The following is a 25,719-nucleotide window of genomic DNA, read 5'->3' on the forward strand; positions in this document are numbered from 1 at the left end:
ATCTGCTTCTGTTATGATAGTCTTGCATTTTCTAGAATTTCATAAAAATGGGAAAAAAGCATTCAACTGGTAGTCTTATGCATCTGAATTCTTGGACCTATCAAACTTTTTTGATTCAGCCAGGTTTTTGTACTGATATTTCATAATCTTTGTTGCTGAGTAATATTCCATAGGATGATACACTATAGCTTATCGATCCATCTGGGTTCTTTCCAGTTTGGAGCTATTATGAATAATGCAAATCCTGGAGTGGATGTGTTTTCATTTCTCTTGGACTGAGGTGTGGAAGGAGAATGTCCGGTCTGAAGTGTATGTGTGACTTTCTAAGACACTATCACACTGCTTTCCACTCACACGGCACATGAGTGGTCCCATATCATCACTAGTACTAGGTATGGTTGGTCTTTTTAGTTCAACCATTCTAGCAGTTTTGCAGTGATATGTCATTGTGGTTTTAATTTGCATTTCCCTGACAACTAGTGATGATGAACATCTTTTCATGTGCTTACTTGTAGGTGTGTGTGTTGATATTATTAATTTTTGCCATGCTGAGGATCAAGCCCAGGGCCCTGAGCATGGCTAGGGAAGAGTCCTGCCACTGAGCTACACCCTCTGTCCTATATACCTTCTCTTGTGAACTGTCTGATCAAATACTTTGCCCATTATTATAAATGGGCAGTCTTTATATTAGTAAGTTTTAAGAATTCTTCCTATGTTGTAGATATAAGTCTCTTCTTAGATACATGTTTTCTAAGTATTTTCTCCCACTGACTGGCTTGCCTGTTTCTTAAGTGTGTAAACACCATTTAAAACTGACTCTTAATAACTCAGTCTAATAAATGCAGCCATGTATGCAGATCCTGAAGAGGTCAATGTAAAAACCTATCTCCCCACTCTAAAATCTGTGTTAAAAAAGAGTGCTGGATTCCAAAAAGCAACTCTAGAAAGACATCTTTGAGACAGCTGGAGAAATCTGAATTTGGACAGACTATTACAGGATTTACTGTTAGTTCTGTTAGATATGGTAATGACATGGTGATTATACAGATTTTAAAATATGCTTATAAGTTAGAGAGGCACACTGAAATATTTATGGTCAAAACAACAAGATGTCTAAACTTCTTTAAAATGTTTCAGAAAATATAGCAGGGGGATAGATGAAACAAGCCTGGCAAAATGTTTATTTCTTAAGCGGGGCTGATAGGTACATGTGGGTCATTATGCTGTGCTTTCTACTCATTTGTGTATTAGAAACTTTCCATAGTGAAAAGTTTAAAAAGTACCACTGCATCTGCTCATCATGATGGCACGCTCACAGAGTCAGGAAGTAATCTGAACCTGCCCAGGTGTCATGCTTTTTAAAGACTCGGTGACTCACCAATTCTGAACTGAAAGGGGCTGGAGGGGGATGGGAGGATGACACTTTTGAAAAGGAGCTTTTAAGGCCACTAAGGCCACTGCTGTTCTTGGCAACCAGGTCTTAGGAGCCACAGAACCACGTATGCACACACTATAAGGTCATTATACACAACCAAGAGGGACATTTGGGAAATTTTGTTTTCAGGATGCAAAAAAAATCCTGGTGTGTGTGTGTGTCTATGTGTGTTTTGTGGCACTGGGGATGAGACCAGGGCCTTGTGTGTGTTAGGCACATGCTCTACCACTGAGCTACATCCCCATCCCCTGACAAATATGGCTCTCAAAAAAAAGTTTTTGGGTCAATGAACCAGATCTTATTTCTAGTCAGGGTGAATACAACCCTCCTCCTGGTGAGCTTAGCAAACGCCTCAACATGAGCTACGAAAGGGAAAAAAAAAATCTCTCTGAGGGCGAACTGATGTGCGTTAGGTGACTTCAGTCACCAATGGTGGAAGGATAGAAGGGGCTGTCTTAGGTCACACTGACCTCCTTCCCTCCCAGGAGATCTGGTCCTGCTGTCCTACATGCTCACCCCATGGAATCCCGAAGCCCACGTTTTCCAAGCAGGAGGCCTTGGCTCCTCTGGGTCTGGGTGAGTGGATGCCAACCCGGGGGCACCACTTTAGAGTTAGAAGACCCTCAGCAATGAGCTCGCCCAGTGGGTCTCAAACTTGACAGGAAAGAAGCAGGAGGCCCCAGGGAGCCGGACTAGGCTGTGACTCTTTCCCCTGAACTCTGCAGGAATTTCAGCAGCCATTCCCGAGTCTCTCAAGCTCTAGTGGTAACGCAGAGATGCGCCAGGAGCCAACGCAGCGGCCGGCCCCGCGGTGGAGAGGCAGAGCCAGGCCCGGGCCGTTAGCCTCCGACTTCTAAGTCTAGGAACCCCAGCGTAGAAAGCCTAACACTAAAAGGTGGGGCCTGTCAACCCACTGTCCCCAGATGCTGGCCTGAATGCTGCCACAGATGACCAGAGAAGAAACTGGTCAAGGTGAGCAACAAAAATCTGTTTGAAACATTTTTTTTTTAAATGAAGGGTAAATGCAAACACAAAGCAGTGACTGGGTAACTGTTTTGACGAGCAGGAGCCGGTGCCTGTCAGGGCCACTGGGGTCCTCCACTGAACCCTCTCCTGTTCACACCTCTGCTGCCTGGCAGCTTGGTAAGGCAGGCACCGCTCAGAAAAAACCTGCAGCCCTGTGTTCCTGCCAGATCTTTCCAGACATGGGTGTTCGTGAGTCCTGACATAGCCTTTGAGAGAAAAATGCTGCCAGGCACAGTGGCCATGCCTGGAAGCCCAGCAACTTGGGAGGCTGAAGCAGGAGGATCGCAAGTTAGAGGCCAATCTCTGCACCTTAGAGAGGCCATGTCTCAAAATAATAAATAAAAAGGGCTGGGGATGTGGCTCCGTGGTAGAGTGCCTCTGGGTTCAATCCTCGGTACCAAAAAACAAGACATAACACAACCAAAAAATGGGGTTCACTTGCTTTTCTGGTGTGTATATACATAAAGAGAGAGAGAGAGAGAGAATATTTAAATTATTCTGTTAGACTCAAAACTAAGAGCTCCCATCTCATCTCCCTGAAAACGGGGCCCTGGGATCCTGGACGTGGCAGGAATGCTCCGGGGACAGTACTTAGGTGAGGCTGGAGCTGTGGGTGCAGCTAGCCCTTTCCTCGAATCTGAAGCTATCGGTACCTCCTCGCACGCCTTTGAACGGGTAGAAGAAGGCCACCAGCAGGTTCATCAGGACGGCCAGGTTGAAGGAGATGCTGCTCCAGAAGGACATGTTGCGGGCACACCAGTAGAGCACGGGCTGGGCTGCGGAGAGAGGCGCGCTCAGAGCCGGCCGGCCGGCCCTCCTCCCGCTCCGCCCCGCCCCGCCCCGCCCCGCCCTCCTCCCGCCCCGCCTCGCCCCGCCCCTCAGGCCCACTGGGCTCCTGCTTCTGGCCTCCACGGTCAACGCGGCCAGTGTTTAGAGCTGGCACGCAGTGACTTCAGATTGGCTCATTTCTGCGTGCAGAACTCTCTGGAACAGAAGATCTATTGGGGGAACTGAAGTAGGGGGGAGAGTTGGAACATCTAAAAGGCCTGTGTGCCCAGTCGACAGCGCCAGTCACGGGCACCGGGGTCATCCAGAGTGCAGGCACGGAGGCCCTGCTTCCCCTCGGGCTGCCGGGACCCGATGAGATGCCCAGAGACCCAAGAATTCAGTGAGGTTTCTAGAAAGGTCAGGGAGACACGGCACTCAGCGTTGCCCGCTTGGGCCTCAGACTAGGACGGGTCCCCTCTCCACGGTCCTCCCTGGCTCCGAATGCTCCGCGACCTCGCTGGCGTCCCAAAGCAGGGCGATGATCCCTTCCCCAACACCGAGTCACCTGCCAGTTCCCTGGGTCGGGGAGGCAGGAGCACAGGGGGCCGACTGGGAGGTCAGCTCGGAGTCCACGCTCCCAGCGGCCCCAGGAGAGGAAGGATGTGGCGCCGTGTGTCACGTGGCGTCGCTGCCTTCTCCATCCACCGTGGCCAGGTGACACCACCAGGCCGGACATTCTACCTCAGGCTCATCCGACATCAGCCCCCCAGAGACAATGGAGGATGTGGGAATGGGTCCCTGGCGTGCTTTTTTCCTCCCCTTTGCTTCCCCAGTGAAGTCATCCTCTCACTTTAGGACAGCTGCCAATGACAAATCCACTGGCCCTATAATGACACTTGAAGCTGCCAAGCCTTTGGAAGCTTCCATTCAAAGCTAAGTTGTGGTACAACTAAACAGACCCCTGGGCGTTTAATAATTGCTCACATCATGTTCGAACGTGGTAAGAGGCACTCTTTCCCAGCTGCAGAGCTGCAGAGTGGCAAGCCACTGATCAGATTAAGAGCCCTTGTTTTAGAAACGAGGGAAACTGAGGCCCAGCAGTGCGTGGAAGCGAGGCAATCCCATTGCCCAGGGCAGCGAGGCTGCGGGGTCAGGGACGGGGATAAAGGTAAGTGGCCTGTGTGACCACTCCAGAGAAACTGACCAGGGTCCGGCCAGTCACTGGGAAATAACTCATCTTCTTGATGAAGCAAACTTGGGATGAGAAATCGTCTGCTCTGGAAACAAGAGCAACTGTGCTCCTTCTGGGGCAGACGCCCCTTTCTGATCTGGACACATACGCTCCAGAACGGGAGAGAAGAGGTGAATGGCGAGGAGGTGCTGAAGCTAAGGAAAGGGCACCAAGAGAGTCACAGCACCCTCTCCCCAGGCCTGGGTGCCCAGGATGGTCAGAGAGCAGCTGTGATGTGCATGGCAGGATACTTCAGCACAGCCTCAAGAAACGTGCTGTTCACAAGCCTATCTTACTGTTTCAGTTGTTGATGGACATTCAGATGCAGTGCTGAGAATCGAACCCAGTGCCTCACGTAGGCTAGGCAAGCGCGCTAGCACTGAGCCACGACCCAGCTCATACAGCTTATTTTTACAGAGCTAACATTCTACTTAAATTGTACAACCATTTTGAATCTGAACAAACATTCAGTCCTTTAAATCAAGTGGTATTTATCCAAGAGCAAGAAGGTGCTTGGAGACCCACCTTGACGAGCCATGTCTCTTACTTCCTGGGGCACATGGGACAATATCCCATCCACCTTTCTGGACTTGTCTCCCTCTTCCCTTCCCTGTCCACTCTCTCTTTGCATCCCAGCCTGGTGATGGTTTTTCCCTGAACACATGCTGGTGCCTTGGGGCTCCCTGCACTCTTTGTGAGGATCTAAAAACATGTCCACAAAGTCTCTGATGCTCCTCCTTTCAAGAGGTGCAGCTAAGCCCCCTCCTCATGAGAAGCAACTTGCTTCTAATAAATGAACACAGTGTACCTGCTGGCACCTGCCTTCCAAGGGTAGTCACCAGGGCTCTGTGGTTCCCTCCGAGCTCTCTGGACTCAAGTCACTGGCTCTGCTGTGTCGTGAGGACTTGCAGCAGATTCCCACAGAGGTCCACGTGGAGAGGACCTGAGGCCTCTGTTAACAGCCCCCTGGACCAGCTAATAAGTGGATCTCCCCATCCAGGCATGTGCACGGGGGATGGTGGCCCTGGCTGGCATCTCAGCTGAAACTCTGAGCCAGAACCACCCCCTAAGCCACTCCCAAATTCCTGACCCCAGGAAGCTGTGAGAAAATTGATATTTACTTTTTTAAGCCACTAAAATTTGGGGGTGATTTGTTACCCTAAATGTGCCCATCCTAATCTTCAGAGTCTGTGACTGTGTTACCTTACATGACAAAAAGGACTTAAAAGTCAAAGATGGAAGCAAGAGACTCAGAGTCGAAGCAATGCAGCAGTAGAAGGGTTCCATGGACACTGTGGACTTTGAAGGAGGGAGGGGACAAGAGCCAAGGAATGCAGGCAGTCACAGCCCTACCAACAACTTGATTTCAGTCTGCTGAGAACCTTCTCAGACTTCTGACCCCTGGAATTCATTTATGTTGTTGTAAGCATCAAAGTTTGTGGTCACTTGTTACAGCAGCAAGGAGCCACTGATACATCTCCCCTCTACAGGCTCTCGAGCTGTGGCCAAGTCCCTCCTAGCCATCTAGATGCTACTGAGGTCCCGCCTTTCCTCCTAAGTCTTCCTTTCCCATGTTCACACAGCCTGCCACTGCTTGATTATAGGCCTGGTCATAATCAGGCTGGCACAGCAGCTGCCTGTGGGGGCTGGGTTGAGGCTCAGGGGTAGAGCACTCACCTAGCATGCATGAGGCACTGGGTTCCATCCTCAGCACCACATAAAAATAAGTAAATAAAATAAAGGTATTGTGTCCAGCTACAACTAAAAAGAAAATTAAAAAAAAATATGCCTGTGTTGTCTGTCCCTTCCAGTGACAAGTTCCCACAGGAAGCAGTCATGGCCCTTGCATGCAGAGTTCCCCACTGTAACTTGCAGCTTGTTTTCTACGTACTAGGGGCTAAAAGTTGCCTGGATCAATATCCTGTCATGTTATAGCCAAACGGTGGAGTGCCACCACCCCAGATGGGCACCAGTATTTAATTGACTACAGCCAGGACACCTTTGGGTAACGCTCTTTCCCAGCTGTTTGCTTAAAGGCCTGGGCTTTGCTGGGTGACCTGGATTCCACATCCATGTGTACAAGCAGAGCTTCCCAGCTCTGTGCCCATCGGAGCTACAATCGTGAGGGCAGAGGCGGCAGCATGTGCAACTCTATCTCAGCTTCCTCTTCCGGTTTTCACAGCCCAGTCTCTGCCTCCCCAGGGCCGTGAACTTCCGGAGCGGATGTCAGAGGGGGATGTCGGAGATAGGATGCAGGTGTGAGAAGGGCATGCGTGCAGCACGTGCTGGTGGGCACAGCAGAGAACTGGGGTTCTGGGGGCGCAGAGCGGCTGGAAGTCTCGGCTCTTGCAGAAAAAACACCAGGCAACATCGGCAGCCCAGTTTCAGCTTCAGATGTTCCAAAGCACAGGTGACCCTCAGTGGAAGGTAAGCAGAGCTCCGTGGGAAGCCAGCCCCTTGGAAGGGAGAGCGCGCTTCCACTTTACTGCACTCCTCATGAGCACAGCTCCCCTCCCTGGCTATGCAAATCATGTGCAAGTCAGTTATTATTTTCCACTTCTCTCTTACCAGCGGGTAGCTCTGAAGCCAATTAAAAGCTTTCAGTTGACAACTATACTTGTGTTTAAGCTTCACAGAAACAAAAACTGTTTTCCAAAAACAGAAAGAGTGAAAGAAGGGAAGGCGTGAGCTACAATGTGATAGGAATCTGCGATGGCCATTCTGGAAGGAAAGGAATCCAAGAGGCCATCCTAGCCCCCACCTTCTGGGTAGGTCACCAATGGGACCACAGAACGGGCAGGCGGCAGAGGCAGAATGGAACTGACTCCTTGGAGCCAAGGCCCCCCTATAACCCCCAGCTGGAGACACCAATCCAGAAAGAGCAGTATGAGGAGACACCTTAACAGAAATGGAGAAGAGGTCTTTGTTGGTTCATAGGATTTTTGGAGAGAGTAACACACATGCCCCGCCGCCATATGTACATGGACTGACTAAGAACTCAGAGAAGAAATCTACCTGGTCCAACTCGGTAGCCATAGTCACCGACAAGGACGAAATCAGTTGACAAGGCTTTGATGCATGAGGTCAGGATGGGCCCCTAAAGCTGCCACTGTGGAATATCCCACTGGGAGTCGAGGAGCAGAAGTAAGTTCTCCCCTCCCTACAGCAGCTGTAGGGCGAGTAGGGGCGGCGGGAGGGGTTTCCTCGCCTCCTCTGCGGGCGGCTCTTTCTCTCACCGCCCCAGCGTGGCGCTGTGCGGAGGAATCCTCAGGAGGCTCCAGGGACGTGACCCTGGGTGGAACCAGGCCTGCGTCCTGAGGTCTGCACCCCTGCCAGCTGCTGAAGCTCCCTGTTCCCTCAGCCTGACTCGAGACAGGCACGTGGGCGCAGGACGGCGAGGACACTCTGGAGAGTTCTCAGGTGCCCCTTAGCGGGTGGCGAGAACGGGTAGGGGTGGGGCCAGGTGGAGTAGGGCCTTTGGGCCAGCCTGCTTGGACACCCTCTCGGCCACTAGCAAATCTAGGGATGCCGGCAGATGAGGAGAAAAGCGAAGAAGAAACACAGGCAGAGGAGGCGCGTCCGGTCCTGGACTGGCAGGGATCGGCGAGGTGACAAGAGCTCCCGGAGGCTGACCTTGACACATCCCCCCCCCCCCACTCACCCCAGGAGATCACAGTGGAAGTGGGCCTTCAGCGTTTCAAATAAAAGCCCGGCTCCTGACCGACAGAAATAAAACACGATCCTTTGTAAATCGGCCACAACAGCTGGTGCCAAGCTGCAGTTGGGGCTGAAAGACCACATTAAACCCCTCATGAAAACCAGGAGCAGGGGCGCCCTGGGCGGAAGCCATATACATGTGTCATTTCAACCAGGTCGGCGGGGCTTCTCCACAGGACTCGCTGGAGGGCAACGATGCATCTTAGGCAGAAAATGATTCTACTGCCCAGAAAATGATTTAGGGCCTCAAATCCAAGCCACTCTGCACAAGGGAAAACTCCGGAGTCTGCGGAGCAGGTGTGCTAGCAAAGAGCACCAGGCTGACTGCACTGCTCACCCACCCACCATCCTGGGAGCTCGAGGACCAGGCCCGGGGTCTCCCTCTTTATTCATTTATTTATTTATTTGGTACCGGGGATTGAACCCAGGGGCGCTTAAACACTGAGCCACATCCCCAGCCCCTTTTTATTTTTTAATTTAAGACAGGGTCTTGCTGAGTTGCTTAGGGCCTCACTAAGTTGCTGTGGCTGGCCTCAAACTTGCAATCCTCCTGCCTGAGCCTCCTGAGTTGCTGGGATTACACCACACCCAGCCTGTATTTTTGACATTGAGATAATCACAAAAGAAAAGAAGGGCATTCTAAGTCTTCACGGAACTGCCAAGTCCCATCAGGTCGGACGCTGCATGCAGGAAGCCTCTCCGGGCCCAATTTATCAGCTACTGAAGAGCCACTGGCCTCCTGGGCAGTCACAAATGACACCACGTGGCTCCTGCTGGGAGATGAAGACATTACCCAGCTCGCGTCTCTGAGACGCCCAGGACCCACCTCTCAGGAGCGAGACCCCCAAGCTGTGACCCACCTCGCAGCTTCTTCTGCCAATTCATCTCGTTGAAGAGGTCTTCTGAGCGCAGGAAGAAGTCGTTGATCTTACTGCCCTGCTCGTCCCTCTCGGTCGTGTAGTAGATTCGCAGCTTTGACTCTTTGGTCAGGAATTCACATATGCTGGGGACCGGGAAGACGATCTGCTCCATGGTTCGGTCTAATCGGACAATCTGGGGAGAAAACAAAGGAGGGGTTCAGCAGCCGCCCTGGAAACCCCGTGGGAGGGCCGAGTGCAGCTGGAGGCCCTGGTGTCGAGGTTCAGAGTAAGAAGTAACACGCTTCTCGGAGGCTGTGGCCTGTCTGGGTCGTCTCGCTCGGACTGCCCTGAGAACAGTTCTGGTCTTTGCAAGCGTTTTTCTCACCTCAGTCCCCAGTCATTTTAACGTGACCAGCTTTTACCTGGAACTTACACTGTTTCATGTACATAGTCACGTGAGGCTGCTCCTGCCCAGGGGCGAGATGGTTCTCCACTATGCTGCCCAGGAGGACAGCTGGCCACAGGTGGCCTCTGAGCATTCGCACGTATGCTTACTGCAACTAAGGAGCAGAATGCTCCATTTTACTTGATTTTCATTTAAGCAGCCACACGACTCTCGTACTGATTGGTGTAGTGCAAACCTAAGATCCTTACTCGGACAGCAAAACTGGGTTATTTCCGCCAGAGAGGAGCTCGTGCAGAGACCTTTGGCTTACATCCCTTTGCAATGACCTCCTACCTCTTACCTGTCATCACATCTACAATGCATGGTATGTGAGCCAAGGTGTCCGTGGACTCTGGGATGGCCTCACTGTTCTCTCAGAAGGCTATGTTGGGCCCCGGGGTGGGGGACGCCTTCGACAGGCTCAACAGGTGAGAGGACAGTCTGGTCTGGATTGTTCAAATGCTAGGACGCTGAATTGCATTACAGTCCTGAGCCGAGGGATTTCAAAAGGACAGCGGACCACAGTACAACGGAGTATGACCTCCCTTCGTTCTCCTCCCCAGAGGCTGGAGAAGTCAGGGGAGGCCCAGGGCCAAGTCCACAACAAGAGCTGACCCTATCCTCCCCGTAACTTTTCTGGTGTTGTGGTGGGGGTGCAAGGTGACCCCCAAAGCTCCTCTTTGCAGGACTGTTCAGAGGTGAAATGCTGGACTGTGGGAGCTGTGAATGGGCTGACTGGGTGTAACTGCATGCAGTGGGACGTGGCCGGAGGAGGTGGGTCACTGGGGTGTGCTCTGGAAGGGTGCATCCTCCCCGGGGTCCCTTGCCCCTGTCCCCTTCCTCCCTCCCTCTCTGCTTGGTTGCCCTGAGCTGAGCAGCTGGCCTCTGCTGGGCCTTCTGCCATGATGCCCTGCTTCACCTTGAGACCAGAGCAATGAAACTGGCTGACCATGAGCTGAGGTGTCTGCAACTGTGAGCCCCAAATACACTTTCCCTCCTCTAAATTTTTCCTATCAAGTATTTTGGTCACAGTGACGAAAAGCTGACTAACTCAAGTGGGAAAGTGTGCCAGAGGTGGGACAGGATCCCAAGCCCTGGCTCCACATTTTCTGAGGCCTGTAGACCAGCGCTTCCCAAATCTAGCCGGAGCTCAGGTTCGGGAGCCCTTGTCTCCTACTGGAGCTGGTTCACAACCTGACCTGGTGGAACTAGAGCCATGGTGGGGGGGCTAGTGACCGGCACCTGTCCCTGGCCCAGCTCCCCAGCTGATTCTGCTGGAAACAGGGGCAGGGGCCACTGCAGGCTCCTGCGATCGAGAGCCGCCTGCCCCACAGTCAAGCCACAGTGGATAAGTCTGTGTTCCTCCAAGGGACACATCAGAGATGTGCACCTGGGCTCAGGAGGAAAAGGGGGAGCAGAGGAGGCAGCCTCCGGGCAAGAATGGGCTCCAGACTCCAGGGCTACCCCGCCCAACTCCCCGAGGGAGGAGACGGGGCTGGAAAGGAAGCCTCGGGGGCAACCAACTGTCCCCCAGCTTAACACAGGTAACCCCAGGGCAAGCCTGAAGAGAGGGGAGGGTGCTGGCCAGGGGCAGGGACATCAGACCTTTCTCTCTGTCATTTAAGACCTGTCCACACCTCTTTTTATTCTTAAGTCACTTACAAATGGGAGGCAGGGAAACTTCTCTAGTTCTTCTCCCGCCTCTAATGGGCTGCATGACCCCGGTCATACCTTGTAACTCAACCAAGCTTGGGGCTTCTCCCCAGTAACCCGAGGAGCTCAACCACGTGACCTCCAAGGTTCTGCTCGCCTCTGACATTCTACAGCACCAACATCCAGTGCACGTCTTCCAAGGGTTCCAGAGGACACAACCAGCCCTCTTGGCTAAGCTGCTTGACACTCATGATGAATCAAGGGTGTGTGCTCACCTACCCTGGCAGGTTGGCACATCAGTGACATGAAACGTTACGTTAGAGGGCCTGGAAACCTGATTCATCAGGGAAGAACAGACTCTGGAAAAGTCTCCACCTTGAACACATTATATTGCCGACTCTTCCTTTCAAAAATGACACGGAACTTGGACGTTTCCTCACTGGTAAAACATGGCACGTCGTCCCCTGCTACCGAGGGCCTGGAGAGAGAAGCCTGTGTTCCCTCAGATGATAATGCAGGGGACATAAAATGCATCCCCAGGCTCAGGGGTCAGACAGACAGGGACTAAAATTCCAGCTCTGTCACTGAGAGTCGGAGCAGGGACACGACTCCCCTGGGCTTACAGCTGTGATTCTCCATGTGAAGAACAGGGAGGCTGCCGCCTGGTTCATGGAGGATTATTAGCAAGATCTTGATGTGTTGGGTTTACAGATGTGACTAAGCGTTGCCCTGAGCGACGCTCCCCTGCGGCCCCCATGGCTCTGGGGGTCAAGTCTGGACTTCTCCCAGGAAGGAGCCCAAGCTCTGCACTCCAGCTACCCGGCCTGGCTCCATCTCCACCCTCGAGGATCTTCCTCCCGGGGTCTGAGGAGCTCCTCCTTGGGCTCTGCCTGTTCCACTCCTACGACTTGAAGTCTGGCTTCAGAAGAGGCCCCCTGGGCGTCATGGTCTGTAGCAGGTCCTTCTGCTGGACTTTCCTATAATGCCATGTCCTTGTGACCTGGCCAGAATCTGTCACGAATGAGATGGCTTCGGACAGTTCTGCTCAGAGGCTGCCTTCTTTGCCAGCCCATGACCGTCTGGGCCGTCACTGGATCACCAGCACCTGACGCAGACCTGGTATACAGGAGGTGCTCGCAGCACTTTCATTGCTCAGATGAAGGAAGCATGCCACCCTGGCACAGGGCAGGGCTCAATGGAGGCCTCAGCCCTGAAGGCCGTGCCCGAAGCCTCGGCTCTCCTGTGCCCTGGCCGGCTCCGCTCTTACCTCGATCTGTGCCGTGTGCTTGGCATAGAACTCCAGAGCCTCGTCTCCGTCCACCTGGCCGCCGGGTTTCAGCATGGTCTGAAGTTCTTTGTTGTGACGCGCCAACTAGAACACAAGCACAGAAACGGGCCATGCCTCCACAAAGGGAACGCGTGAGCTCTCCTAACTCTGCGTTTGAAAAAGTGCATCATAACCAGCAGCAAGCAGAAGGGCAAAGGTGTGGGAGGCTTGCACCTTCTGTCCAGGGGCTTTTGCACAGGGGTCATGTGGGGAGCCCAGGAGAAAAGTTCTGAAAGTTTCCACAGGGTCCTCGCTTCCCCTTGATTTCTCTCTTTTTTCATTTTTCTTTTGGGTACCAGAGATTGCACCCAGAGGTGCTTATTTTTTAGTTTGAGACAGTGTCTCACTGAGTTGCTTAGGGCCTTGCTGAGGCTGGCTTTGAACTCTGATCCTCCTGCCTCAGCCTCCTGAGCTGCTGGGATTACAGGCATGAGCCACTGCACTCGGCTCCCCTGATTTCTGCATAGACGAGCAGGAGATGGGGTCTTCTGTACAGAGCCTCCAAGGGGAATGTTCAGAAGCCCTTTTGGAGGCGAGATGCTGGTCATGGGGGAGAAGTGGGCAGGGACCTACCAACCTCGGGCCCAACCCCATCATTGCTTATACCCTCTGCCTGAGGGACAGAGGGGACAGGAAACAGGCCTGGTTACAGTCTGCCCAGACCCACCTGGAAGTCCAAAACACATCAGAATCCAGGAGGAAACACCTTCCAGAACCCAGCTACGTGGGAGGAGGATTAAGAAGTGGGACACTGGGACACCAGGGCACGGAGCGTCACCCATCCCCAGGACAGAAGGAAGTCCTACTGACAAGTTCAGGGCGGGCGGCCAGAGCTTAGTGCTCTAGGCTGCAGAGACTGGGCCATATTTATAGCAAGGCCAGATGCCTTTCCCAGGGCTCCCAACGAGGCCATAAGCCACGAGTGTCACCACCCAGGTTGGTTGCTTGTAAGGGGGATTTCCAGGTCCGTGACCCCAGCACAGTGGAAAAACAGACAGGCCTGGGCCTCGGGGCCTCGGTCAGACGCCAGAGCACCAGAGCCACACTCCCGAGAGCAGCCAGCCCTCGGAGAAGGCGTCAGGGAGGCTGGGGGCCGTGGCCTCGGGCAGGGCGGGGTGCGGGAGCTCCCACCTGGTGCGCCAGTATGTAGATGTTGTGCCCCACGTTCCTGGGGGAGGCGGCCCCCTCCTCGCCGTTCTCCCCGTCCTCGAACTCCACCTCGCCTTGCATGTAAGCTTTCTTGATCACTTCCACCTGCAAGAAGGGCCAGGGGACCCCTGAGGACGGGCATCCCTACACGCAGGTGGCAGTCCCTCTCCTGGGCAGATGCTGCTCATCCAGCTCAGCGCCCTTTCCCACAGGGCTCGGAGGCAGCCTCAGAATCCTCCCAGCACGGCCGCGGGCAGTGAAGGCCAGGGAGAGCCTCCACGGACAGGCGAGGAGATTCACTCACTCTACTCGGAGCAAGAGACGTTCTGTGGCTCCTACTTTAAAAGGGGACAATGGCTGTAAAAGCACCTTGAAAAGGAAAATGGGATCCAAATGCAGGCTAGAAGCCTGACCTTTCCTACCTCCACATTTCTTTCCACCAGGTCTCCCTAATCCCAATTTTGCCCTTCTAGGAAAAATCTAAGAAATTCCTTCATTTTTAGATAGCTTCTTTTCTTTCTTTGGTTTTTTGTTGCTGGGGCTTGAACCCAGGGACACTCTACCACTGAGCTACACCTCCAGTCCTTTTTGAGACAGAGTCTCACTAAATTGCTGAGGCTGGCCTCAAACTGGTGATCCTCTTACCTCAGCCTCCTGAGTCGCTGGGACTACAGATATGTGTTACCATGCCGGGCTGTAAAATTTTTATCTTATTTGATTCCCTGCTCGCCCAAGCCTATACCATGTGAAAATAACAGACATCTAGTAACATCTACAGACCACTTCCTATTTGAACATTCTTTTTAAAAATTCAATGCTAACATTTTCAGAAGTATCAGAGATTCCATTTCTTTATGAACAAGGACGCGCAGAGAGAAGAACATTGCTAACGTCACAGCTAATGAGCTTGGACTCCTTCACAATGACAGGACTCTGTCCCTGGGGTCTGTGTGCTTGGCTGGACTCTTGCCTCCAGCATATTGAGCCTTTCTGGACCTGTCCTGCTTTCTACACCCCCGGCCTCCTGGGGAGCAGGAGCTGGGTCTGCCTGTACCCACACCTGCCCTGGGGCCACACCTGCCCTGGACAATGGAGGGCCTGGCCAGGATTTATTAAACGAACAGGAGTTTATCATCAGAAGAGTGAGAATAAATACCTTCACTCCCTAAGTTGTACGAAAAATTCATATTTTTTGATGGTTCAGAGGACTTATTCTCATCACCCCAAATCAAGCCACCCATTTCTGCACGGATGCCACGTCAGGCACTGGGTTGGGCTTTGGAGACAAAGGCCTCCCCCTCCGAGCCTTTATTCCTCAGTTCTCTGGTTCCAAGCCGAGCAGACAGCCTGTGGTACGGGACCCAGGGCCGTGTCCCAGAGCGCATGCTCACACGCTCCCGACGTCTGAGCTGGTTCCAGGAAGCCCGACTCCTCCCAGGAGCCAGAGGGATGTTCTCCAGGCACAACAGGCCACCCAGGAGCCAGAGGCAGCCACAGCTCTGGTGTGGGCCTGTCCCCACCTAGACAGGCCAGAAGAGCCGGGTGCTTTCTAAATTCAAGGGCTCAGGAATGGGACCTCCACAAGGTCACTGTGACCCTACTCAAGAACGATGACCCCTAGAGTCCCCGGTCACTCCCGGTTATACAAGCTGTTACGTAAATGCACAGAGGACTCCCAGCTCGGGCTGGGAACTTACTCCCTTGCCTCAGAGATCAAAGAGCCGGGCTGCTCTTAACTTTATTTAAAGAAATACATAAAGGGACTCTGGCCTGGCCTCGAGAGCAATTCGGGTCGGCAGGAGGCAGAGACGTTTTAATGCCCTCATTGAAGTCCGTCGGTCACAGCTTCTCTGTTTGGGGAGAAGTCCACAAAGAGAGCCCTGTCCTCCGCTCCTGTCGCCGGTCTCTGAGCGCGCCTCCTCTGGCAGTCTGCAGCCCCAACTCCAACCCGGGGCTCACAGCCCACTGTGACTCCCACCCCTCAGACATAAGCCAGGTCTTGTCTCCTCCAAGGAAAACCCAGGCCAGCAAAGCACACCAGCCACCCAAAACCAGACGGGATCTCTTCAGCACTGGACAAAGAGCTGGCAAAAGTGCCAGCGAAGAGCAGGACGGCAGGAAAGGGCTCCGGGTCCCAGAGGACTCACCGCACGCCGCGCACGGCACTAAGGGCTACGTGTGAGCTGCTCACCTAGTCTTGAAGGCCACACGTCGGCCCAGGTGACGTTATCTTTCTTTTATGAACCAGAAAAGTGCGTGGCTCAGAGAGGTCAGATAACTGCCCAAAGCACACAGGAATGAATCTGAACTTGGCCAGCTGGGCTTCTCGACTTGCTCTGCACACTGTCCCCCGTGAGAGAAAAAGGGGAGGGAGCCCAGGCCCTGCACCTCCCCTGCCCACCTGCTCGGAGGTGAATCGCGAGTCTCCTTCGGCTTTCTGACCCGGTGAATCTTTGAGCAAGCTCAAGGCAGCAGAGCGCGGCTGGGTCCCAAGCCCTCTGAGGCTCCCAACTCACCAGCTCCTTGGGCCGCATGTTGTAGAGAATCCTCTCGGCGTTCTCGCTGTCGTGCCTGCTCTCCATGATGGCCAGGAGCAACTTGGAAGCATTGTTCTAAAGGAGAAAGCCAGGCTGAGGGAGGCAGGGGAGCTCTAGGGATGGGGACGTGGTGGGCACCCCGCTGGACAGACAGGCATCCACCCGGAGGGCGCCAGGCAGAGGAGGTGCCACCTTCAGACCCCACGCGTGCACACGCTACGACTCAGGTCAGACAGGCAGAGGCCAGCTGACGCGCGAGCCAGCAGAAACTGGAAATCTAAACACGGTGCCATGGGAGACTGGTTCTAGGACCCCGGGGGAGCCAAAATCCAGGGATGCTCAGGTCCCTTACAGAAGGCCTTCCAGACGCTTCTGCTCTGGGCTGTTTATAACACCTAACACTATGTGAAGGGCAAGGCCAATGGCTGTTGTTATGCTATATTTTTAGGAAATAATGCCAAGAACATAACTGTGCATTTCAGCACAGATGCAATTATTTTTCCTCAAATATTTTTGATCCTGTGGTTGGCTGACCCTGCAGATACTAAATGGCAAGTTTGGAGGCCTGATGGGCTGTCGCTCTCATGGTGACAGAGCCATCCGGGCACAGGTCATGCTGACTCCAGGTTCCCAAGGTATGGAGAGGCACACTCTCTGTGGGGGCAGATGAGAGTAGACACTGCTGCTCAGCTTGCAGGTCAGAGAAGACAGGCCACAGGGCAAGTACCCCTGGTGTGAAAATACTCCCATCACTTCATAACTCCAAATGTTACGGGAGCACAACCAACACCACTTAACCAGAGTGACCCAGAGGAACACCGCACACCTGCCAAGCCACATGGTCCCACTCTGCTAACAGGGCCCGTGTGTCCACAACCTGTGAATCTCAGCTGGACCCCACTTGGGGTCCTGGGCCATAAGGATTTGTATGCTTTTTGTGTACAGGACTCCAGAGATCTTGCTTTTGTGTGTGTGTGTGTGTGTGTGTGTGGGTGTGTGTGTATGTTGGGGGGGTCCTCCCAAGCTTCACAGCAGCTCAGGTTGCTGTGCTATCATAGGTGAGAACTTTCTATGATTATCCTCAGGTCCTCAGACTGTTGAATTGGTGGAACAGGTCACTGAAATGTTACCCCGGAGCACATGAATGTCTCGGGGTTGTCCAGTGGCTTAGAGCGTACTTTCTGATGAGTGCTGGCCAGGTACGATGCTCAAGCCAGGTGTAAAGCAAAATTTCTCAGAAGGAGCTAAAGTCAGCCAAAAAAAAAAAAAAAAAAAAAAAAAAAATCCATACACCCAAATCAACTCATTCATTTGGACCCTCCACTGAAGTACTAAAGAAAAAATAAAAATAAGCGTGCCATGCCCCTGGCTTCTGTGTTAACGCCTTCCCCAAGACGCACTTCTGTGCAGTAAATACAGATGGCGTTTCCACTGAACGCTGCGGTTCTGGGCCCTTCCGTGATAAAGACAAAGTGCTCACTGCTGTATGTGGCTGCAAGCACAGATCTCAACTCACCCCAACGTGGGGACGGCCAGGAGGAAATGTGCTCAGAGACACCAGCACCTTTCCGAACGCCAGGGTGGGTTGCAAGTTCGAGTTCCAGAACTGAACCTTTGTATTCTTTTTCTTCAGGGGTGGAGTGCTAGGTGTGGAACCCAGGGTCTCATGCATGCTAGGCGAGGGTCGTCCTACGATCTACACCCAATCCAAGGCCTGATGCCTTGGATTACGTGAGAGCCTTTGGAACCTCTAAGCAGGGGAGAGTCTGGGGCTCACTCTACAAGTCACCATCTGGGATGAGTGGTCCACACCGTCCAAAGGCCGGCTTGTAAACCCTGCAGCTTAGGCACCTCAGAACCACTGCTTTTACTCTGAAAAACGACTTCAGTGTTTGTGGAGAGTCACAAGCCAGTGGTGCTTCCGCATCAACCATGTGAAGGTCTCCATCTGTACATGATTCAAGTTCACCTCAGGCCTGAGGGCACATCCCTGGTCAGTGTACTGTCCTTACTTTAAACCAACATTACTAACCACCCTCCTGCTAAGTCAAGGACTGAATGGAAAATTGTTATCCTGATAAAGTAAAAATGGATTTTTGGGGGGTCCTAGATAGGTTTGGTTGTACTACCAATTCTTTTTCCTCAAAGGGGGAACATTCCAGAAACGACAGAGAGAAGAATGCTTCCGTTGCCTCCCAACCTGTAGCTTCTGGTTCTCAGCTGCCGTCTGAGTTCACTTCTCAGCTCTGAGTGACATGTGACCTAACAGTTGAAAAGCTGGTCCCTGTCCCGAGGCCCTTATTTGAAAAGAAGACTTAAGTGCCACATTCAGTCAGAACACGTGACTTGGATCTTTCACGTAGTTTAACAGAACTGCTGCTGCGACCTAGTTCCAGGAATGTGACCATGTCACAGGCCACGCCAGCACCCTGAGCTCAGGGATCTCAAACTTGCCTTCAGTTCTAACACAAGGTCCATGCGCTTCTTCCCCAGGGGGTTGATGTCGTTGAGGATCAGGGCTGTGATGATGTCGATGCCGTTGGACTCGTGGGTGGCGATGCAGTTCTGGGCAGAGAGACACAGACATTTACACAAACGCTGGCCATAAATCAGCCGTCAAAGGCCAACAGGCTCAACGGCTATTTCAACACAATGTCTGCCGCTCCCAGCAATGTCTCTAGGGGAGGGCTGCAATTTTCCGTGAGAAAGTGGTAAAAATAAAAGACAGATGAAAATCTCTAGTTTCAGAATTAACAGTAAACAGTAGGAAAGTCCCCATGCATGCTAACTGATGAACTGGTCTCGTCTAATCCAAACAGTGCAGCGCAGCAAGCTTCTGTTCTTAAAGGAAAATCCAGTGCATGACTGATAACCAGGGTCTGAGCCCGTTTTGCCCTTTAAAAGCGTGTTCCATTCGCCCGACGTCACTCATTTTTGTTTATTTGGTGCTTTTGCTTAAGGCGTAAGCTTGGAAAGCAAACTTCTGGTTTAATTCATGCAATATCAGAATTAATCATCTGCCCCCAGGTAAGAGCCTCCACTGAGCACAACCCCCTGCAGCCTCTCCCTTTTCAGGCCTCTGCTTGGCAGAAACGCAACCCGCGGTTTGAAGGAAATGCCCTGCGAAGCCTCAGAAAGCCTTTCCCGCTGCCTGGCGCCTGGCTGGGCTCCTCCTCCCAGTTAGGGCCCACCATCTGCTCCGGGGCAGCAGGAGAGGAAGGCAGGCCCAGCAGAACACCACTCTCGCACGCCCGGACGGCCTGCTGCGCACACCACCTCGACCGTGGCAAACCGCTCTCCCTGAGGGGAGGTCCGGCTCCCAGCATGGGACACCACGCACCTTCCCGCCACGGCAAGCCCTGCTCCGCCCGCCCAGCCAGAAAGCAGCTCCGGTGTGGAGAACGCAGCCCCTCTTCAAGATGCCACGTGTGAGAAGGGCTCTCCTGGGGGAGAGAGGCCCCGGTGCCACCTCCAGGGACGTCAGAGACTAGCGGTCTGCTCTGCCTCAGAATCCAGAGGTCATGGCAACTAGCTAGGTCCTCACGTCTCTTTCCGGCTGTTTCATGTGAAGATTTTGTCTCTATCTAGGTTTACGTTCCCCTCAAATGGCCACTTTTTAATCCCTTTCCTGTTTTATGAAACGAATCACCACTTCTCGGGTGCTAACTGACCCCCCCCTTTACCACCTGTTCCTAAAAACTCAACCGAGAGTTGAATATTCAACCAAACCACACCAGAGGCCAAGGTCAATCCCAAGTCCATCATGGGGGTGGAGCTCTGAGCCTGATACGAGGGGTGACTTCCCACTACCAGTCCCACTGACGCCCCAGGGCAGCAGGCAGATGTGATGTGACTCCTGAGCTCATCACTGTTTCCCTCGTATTTTTGTCGGTGCATCTTAACTCTACGAAACGGTGGGATCTGTTACAACCTATCCGCAGATGCGCAAAATACAACAATATAATTTGGCCCGTGTCCTTTCCCAGAATTTCCCCTTTCCTACTCCTGGTCCCTTTCCTCTCCTCTACTGATCTCCCTTCCATTTCACGAGGCCAGCGCCAGTCTCTCGTCAACCCTTCCGAAACGACTGAACAGCACGATGGAATCACCTGGTTTTCGTGGCAAGGTCCTTGACAGTACTCGGTCAGGCTCTCCAGGGTTTGGTTGATAAGTGCTACGTTCTTCTCATTGATGTACAGACCCAGGAGGCCAAGGCCTCCAGTTGTGCTTCCACAAATACAGTCCAGAAACTGCAGCGTCTCACACACCAAGTTGTAGTTGGTCTTGTTATTCTGGCAACGAAGGAAGTTCTGCAGGTTGGGGTTGGGGAGAGAAGAGGGGGAAAGGTCACTCTTTCGACCATGCTGATAGTCTCTAACAGGCTGTGCCCTGGACTGGTCAGCAGGCACACAGACAGATGCAGCACGAGACGGAAGGGCCCAGGATTCCCATGATGGTCCGCCAACCGTGTTGGCCTTAGCGTGTGGCAATGGCCGTCAGCGGTGTGTCTTGCTCTCCAGGGCAACTGCGTGGGATGCAGTGGAGGGAGGCTCCTCCTTGGAGCCCACTTCCAACTCTCTAGTCCTTTCAAGTTCCAATTTCTCCATTTAATTCTCACCCCTCCTGTACCCACCTCCCACCAGGTGAAGTTCAGAGACATCTGACATTTTACAGGTGGTTCAAAAGTACACTAAGATTTCATCTCACCCCATTCAGGATTCCAATCATCAAGGACACAAACAATAACAAGTACTGGTGAAGATGTGGGGAAAAGGCACACTCACACACGTCCGTGGGACTGCAAGTTAGCACAACACCCTGGAAAGCCATATGGAGAGTCCTCAAAACACCAGGAATGGAGTCACCACATGACCCAGCCATCCCACTCCCCCATACATACCTAAAAGAACTAAGATGAACGCATACAGTGACACAGTGACGCACATCCCCACGTTTACAGCAGTGAAATTCACAATGCCAAGTTACGGACCCAGGCCAGATGCCCGCCCGCAGATGCATGGGTTAAGAAAACGTGGTGCATATCCACAATGGAGTTTTAGTCAGCTATAAAGAAGAATGAGATGATGGCATTTGCCCCCCAAAAAAGGATGGAAATGTGGAGCATCATGCTAAGTGGAATAAGTCAGACTCAAAAAGCCAAGGATTGAAGGTTTTCTCTCATATGCAGAAGGTAGAGCAGAATAAGGGGAAAAAGTGTGTGTGTGTGTGTGTGTGTGTGTGTGTGTTGTGGGCACAGATATCAGTAAGATCGAGGGAAGACCAGCGGGGCAGGAGGAGGATGCTGAGAGGGAGGCAGGAAGGGCAGGAAAGGGAACGAACTTGACAAAATTAGGTTCTGTGCACGTATAAATATACCACCGTGAATGCACGCCTGTCATCCCAGCGGCTCAGGAGGCTGAGGCAGGAGGATCACAAGTTCAAAGCCAGCCTCAGCAACTTAGCAAGGCCCTAGGCAACTTGGCGAGATCCTGTCTCAAAATGAAAAATAATAATTTTAAAAAGCACTAGGGATGTGGCTCAGTGGTTAAGTTCAATTCCTGGTACAAAAACAAAAAGAACCCCCAAAAAACAAAACAAAAAAACAACAAAACCCTCAAAGCCCATAGATTGGAGTGTAGTTACCAAAAAAAAAAAAAAAAAAAAAGTCACACTACCTGTATCATTCACTGTTAGAAATTAGAAACACCAAGTCGATCAATGCGTCATTAGAAAAGATCTAGGGCAAACTGTTAGGTTCATAAAATAGGAAATAGGTTAATTTGTGTCACGAACTCCCGCCTGTTTTAAATGTTCCCATTTAAATATAAAGAAAAACACTGGGCTGCCTCTTCATGGATAGGAGAGAGGCAAGTCTTTGAACTAAATACGCATTTTTGTGTGAACCTTTATGAAAAGGATGTATCCGCATATTCCTAAAGTTCTCAGGGCGGCAGGAGGCCAGAGGGATTCAGAGCCATTTACACCAGCTCCTCTGGGAGGCGCTGCCTCAGGCCTGACTGAGGCCCTAGCCAGGCGGGTGGAGGAGGCCTCCTGGCCCGGACTCCTTCCCTGCAGCTCCTTTAAATTCCTGAAGCTGTTCCCACCACGCCCCTCAGCTCAGGGAGGCCACCTGTGACCACACCCCTGTGCTCAGGGAGACCACCTCTGTGACCACGCCCCTCAGCTCAGGGAGGCCACCTGTGACCACACCCCTGTGCTCAGGGAGGCCACCTCTGTGACCACGCCCCTCTGCTCAGGGAGGCCACCTCTGTGACCACGCCCCTGTGCTCAGAGAGGCCACCTCTGTGACCACGCCCCTGTGCTCAGGGAGGCCACCTCTGTGACCACGCCCCTCTGCTCAGGGAGGCCACTGTGTGACCACGGCCCTCTGCTCAGGGAGGCCACCTCTGTGACCACAGCCCTCTGCTGAGGGAGGCCACCTCTGTGACCACACCCCTCTGCTCAGGGACAGCAGGGTTCCCACCATGCCCCTTTCTGCAGGCAGAGATGAACTTCCTGCCCGTCAAGCACTCTGTCTTCTGGGGCTCCAAGGACGCCATCCCCCTGCCTCCTGTAGGCTGTGGTCAGCAGACCTTTCTTCTGGGAAGCCGCCTGGCCCTGCAGCCCCACTCTAATGACACTGAGTGCCGCAGGCCACAGCTCTGCCCAGGACCACGTTGGCAGCACTGGGTCCCCAGGAGGCTGGCTCGGGGGCTGGGCTTGCCGGGCACTTGATAACCGGGTTAAATCTCCGCATTCGACAGGAGGGACGGGGAAAGGGCGCTGGGGAATCCAGCAGCGAGTGCAGCGCCCACGTTTCCAACCCCCACGAAGGCCAGGGAGATGCCCTTTCTCCAGAGTCTGTCCCTCTCCCAGGCAGTGTCTGGCGGGGACCTCCCCTGCCCTAATTCAGACCCCTTTCCTCCTGTCCCCGAAAAAAACGGAAGAATGCTGCGGGCACCCAAGGGCTGCTTCGCTGGCCGCCAGCTCCAGGCACCTGCTGCGCTGGAGAAGCCTCGCTCTCCGTGGGGGGAGCAGGTGAGAGACCCCTGGCCCCGCGTGCCGTTCCTTGGCTCAGAGGGAAGCCACGCCAGTGAGGAGGGCTCCAGGCCATGGTGCCGGGTGAGAGTCGCCCTTCCCATCAAGGTCCTGGCCACTGCCAGCAAGGCGCAGTCCGCCTGGGAGGCCGTCTCCACAGCAAAGGTGAGGTGGTGCAGGAGAGGAGAGGCCCTGGCCAGGAGCCCGGGGCCTTGTTCCTTCTCTCTGGCTGAGCTGCCCTGCCCACCGCAGGGAGCCAGAGACCCCTCCCGGCCCGGGCGCCTTCTCCTCTGGGACCCGCCCCCAAGACGCAAAGCGGAAATGGGCGGCAGCCACTGGAGGCCATGGCTGGGGAACTGGACTCCTGGAACTCTGTCACCGGGGTAGGGTGGCTCGGGGAATGGAACCTGGGGCACTCTACCCGAGCCCCTCCTCAGTCTTGTGATCCTCCTGCCTCAGTCTCTCCAGCAGCTGGGTTTGCGGGGCTTGACTTTGTGGGAGCTGTGACCTACATCCCATGAGCCCCGGGTCCAGCTCACTGGCTCTCCCGTGGGCCCTGCAGAACCTTGGGGGGCCCTGGAGTGCCCCCCACTTCCAGGGCTCTTGCAGATGGCAGGGAGCTCTAGGCCTCCCTGGCTCCCCTCTGAACAGAGCAGCTTTACTCTCGTCTGCTTAGTACATTTCTGCATGAATGTTCTTCCAACAAAGGATTCTACAGCTTAAAAAAAAGTCTGAAAGCACCAAACTGGATCATCTTTATATACCCTGAAATTAAGTGGCCAGGTCTCGGTTTTTTGATACATGAAAATATCCTTTACCCCTCGCCCCGCACCACCGTGCTGTGCACCAGGGAATCAGGTTCTGGAAAGACTTCTGCCCGTGGGCTTCGCAGGCGCTCCTCTGAAGGACGGTTTGGGAAGAGCTAAAGTATAAACTACAATTCTGAAGGCTTCCCAACAAGAAATGACGACTTCTAAACCTCACTGGGCTCCCACAGAGGCAGGAGGGCTGAGGGCGAGGCGGAACGCGGGACGCAGGGCGGGGCACCACCCCAGAACCACGCCCCCCGGGCTGGCAGCACGGCCGCGGGTGGCGGGAGGGCCTACCCGAGCAGCCCTGTGGTGAGCTCAGACTGCCCACGTCAGCGCCTCCGAGAAGCCTTCCTGGCCTGCACACGGGGTGGCACCCTTCCTCTGACCCCAGGAGGGCCCTACGGGGACGCCAGGAGCACCCAGCACCCGCTGCGTCTCTGGTGGGCCCAGAGGCCCCTGCCCAGACGCTGGGCACTGTGACCAGGTCCCGTCACCAGGTGCACCGCGACTGGTCACAGGCACAAGAGGCACACTGGCACAAGCATCACCTGGCTGCTTGCTTTCCCACTGGAGCCCAAGGGACAGTGGCATCACACAGGGGACAGCACAGGACCTGATCATTACGCTTGGTCTGGAACTGGGCCCAGCAGCAGGGTGGGGCCTCCACACGGGGCTCGGGTGGCTCTCCAGGGGCGCTCGTGCGCCCCCCAGGTCTCCTTCTGCATCAGTGGGGTAGCTTGTAAGACAGAGGCAGATGACATGGGGACACAGCCACATTTCAGACACTGGGACCGGCCAGCAAGACGATAGTCAGACACTGGACTCTGCGGCCCGAGTGCTGTGCTCCCCGACGGAGCCAAGCAGGCCCGACCAAGGGATCAGGGCCCGGTCGCGAAGACCCAGCAACCTTGGCGGTTGTTACCATCCCCCAAGGAGAAAGCGAAGGCGGGGCCTCAGGAGGGTGAGGATCGCGGCTACCTGTGGAAAACTCTGGAAGGCAGGCCGCATTCATGGGGACAGGTCCTGAGAAAGGTCTCGCTGGGCCACCTCTTGGTGCCAGCGTACGGGATCCACTCACCCAGACTTAGCGTGACACCCACACACCCCAGGCAGGTGGCACTGCCAGGGCCCGGGAGGTCTGCCACTGACCGGGGAGCGTCACGCAGCGTGTGACTGGATCAACGAGCAGGGGCCACGCACCTGACCTGGCAAGGCTGACGCCTCGGCTTTCACCTGGAGCTCGGGCGCCACACAGCACGCCACACAGCACGCGCACAGACCCGCATCCCCGCAGGCACCGCGGGCAGCGGGAGGCCCGGCCTCCCTCACCTGCAGGTCCCGGTTGTGGTTCTCGCACAGCAGCTGCAGGAAGCGGAGGATGGGCTGCATGACGGTGATGACCGCGCTCATCTCCAGCTCGTCCTTGGCCTTGTCGGCGGGGGCCTGGGTGCCCTCCCCGGACTGGAAGTGGTCGTCGGGGTCGGCGTCCCTCCGGAAGGTGGAGAAGGCTTTCCTGGTGGCAGCGGACGCCTCCAGGAGCTGATCCCGGACCTCTTCCGTGATTTGTGTCGCGGGCTCTTTGGCTGGAAGGCAAGGGTGAGGCGGTCGGTGCTGGACAACCGGGGAGGCCATTCTGCACACCCAGGGACGGTCGCTGGGGACCGTGAGGCTGGCACAGCACCGCCTCCCGTCGGTCCTTGGGCGGGTTAGAGCAGTCCCGT

General features: G+C 54.2%; 1 protein-coding gene across 12 annotated transcripts in view; it reads right to left on the reverse strand.

Moving 5' to 3' along the window:
• The window catches only part of Itpr1 (inositol 1,4,5-trisphosphate receptor type 1), a 315,448-nt gene that overhangs the window by 42,556 nt on the left and 247,173 nt on the right, over nucleotides 1–25,719 (reverse strand). For all 12 annotated transcript variants that reach the window (XM_047534493.1, XM_047534490.1, XM_047534485.1 and 9 more), the window contains 8 exons: nucleotides 25,328–25,581; nucleotides 20,258–20,458; nucleotides 18,603–18,713; nucleotides 16,128–16,223; nucleotides 13,594–13,716; nucleotides 12,403–12,507; nucleotides 9,038–9,230; nucleotides 3,115–3,237 (listed from right to left, as the gene is read on the reverse strand). In XM_047534493.1, coding sequence (XP_047390449.1) covers nucleotides 3,115–3,237; nucleotides 9,038–9,230; nucleotides 12,403–12,507; nucleotides 13,594–13,716; nucleotides 16,128–16,223; nucleotides 18,603–18,713; nucleotides 20,258–20,458; nucleotides 25,328–25,581 — 1,206 coding nt within the window. The remainder of the gene's footprint in view (nucleotides 1–3,114; nucleotides 3,238–9,037; nucleotides 9,231–12,402; nucleotides 12,508–13,593; nucleotides 13,717–16,127; nucleotides 16,224–18,602; nucleotides 18,714–20,257; nucleotides 20,459–25,327; nucleotides 25,582–25,719) is intronic.

Source organism: Sciurus carolinensis, chromosome 19, assembly GCF_902686445.1.
Source record: "Sciurus carolinensis chromosome 19, mSciCar1.2, whole genome shotgun sequence".
In the NCBI taxonomy this organism is placed as follows: domain Eukaryota; kingdom Metazoa; phylum Chordata; class Mammalia; order Rodentia; family Sciuridae; genus Sciurus; species Sciurus carolinensis.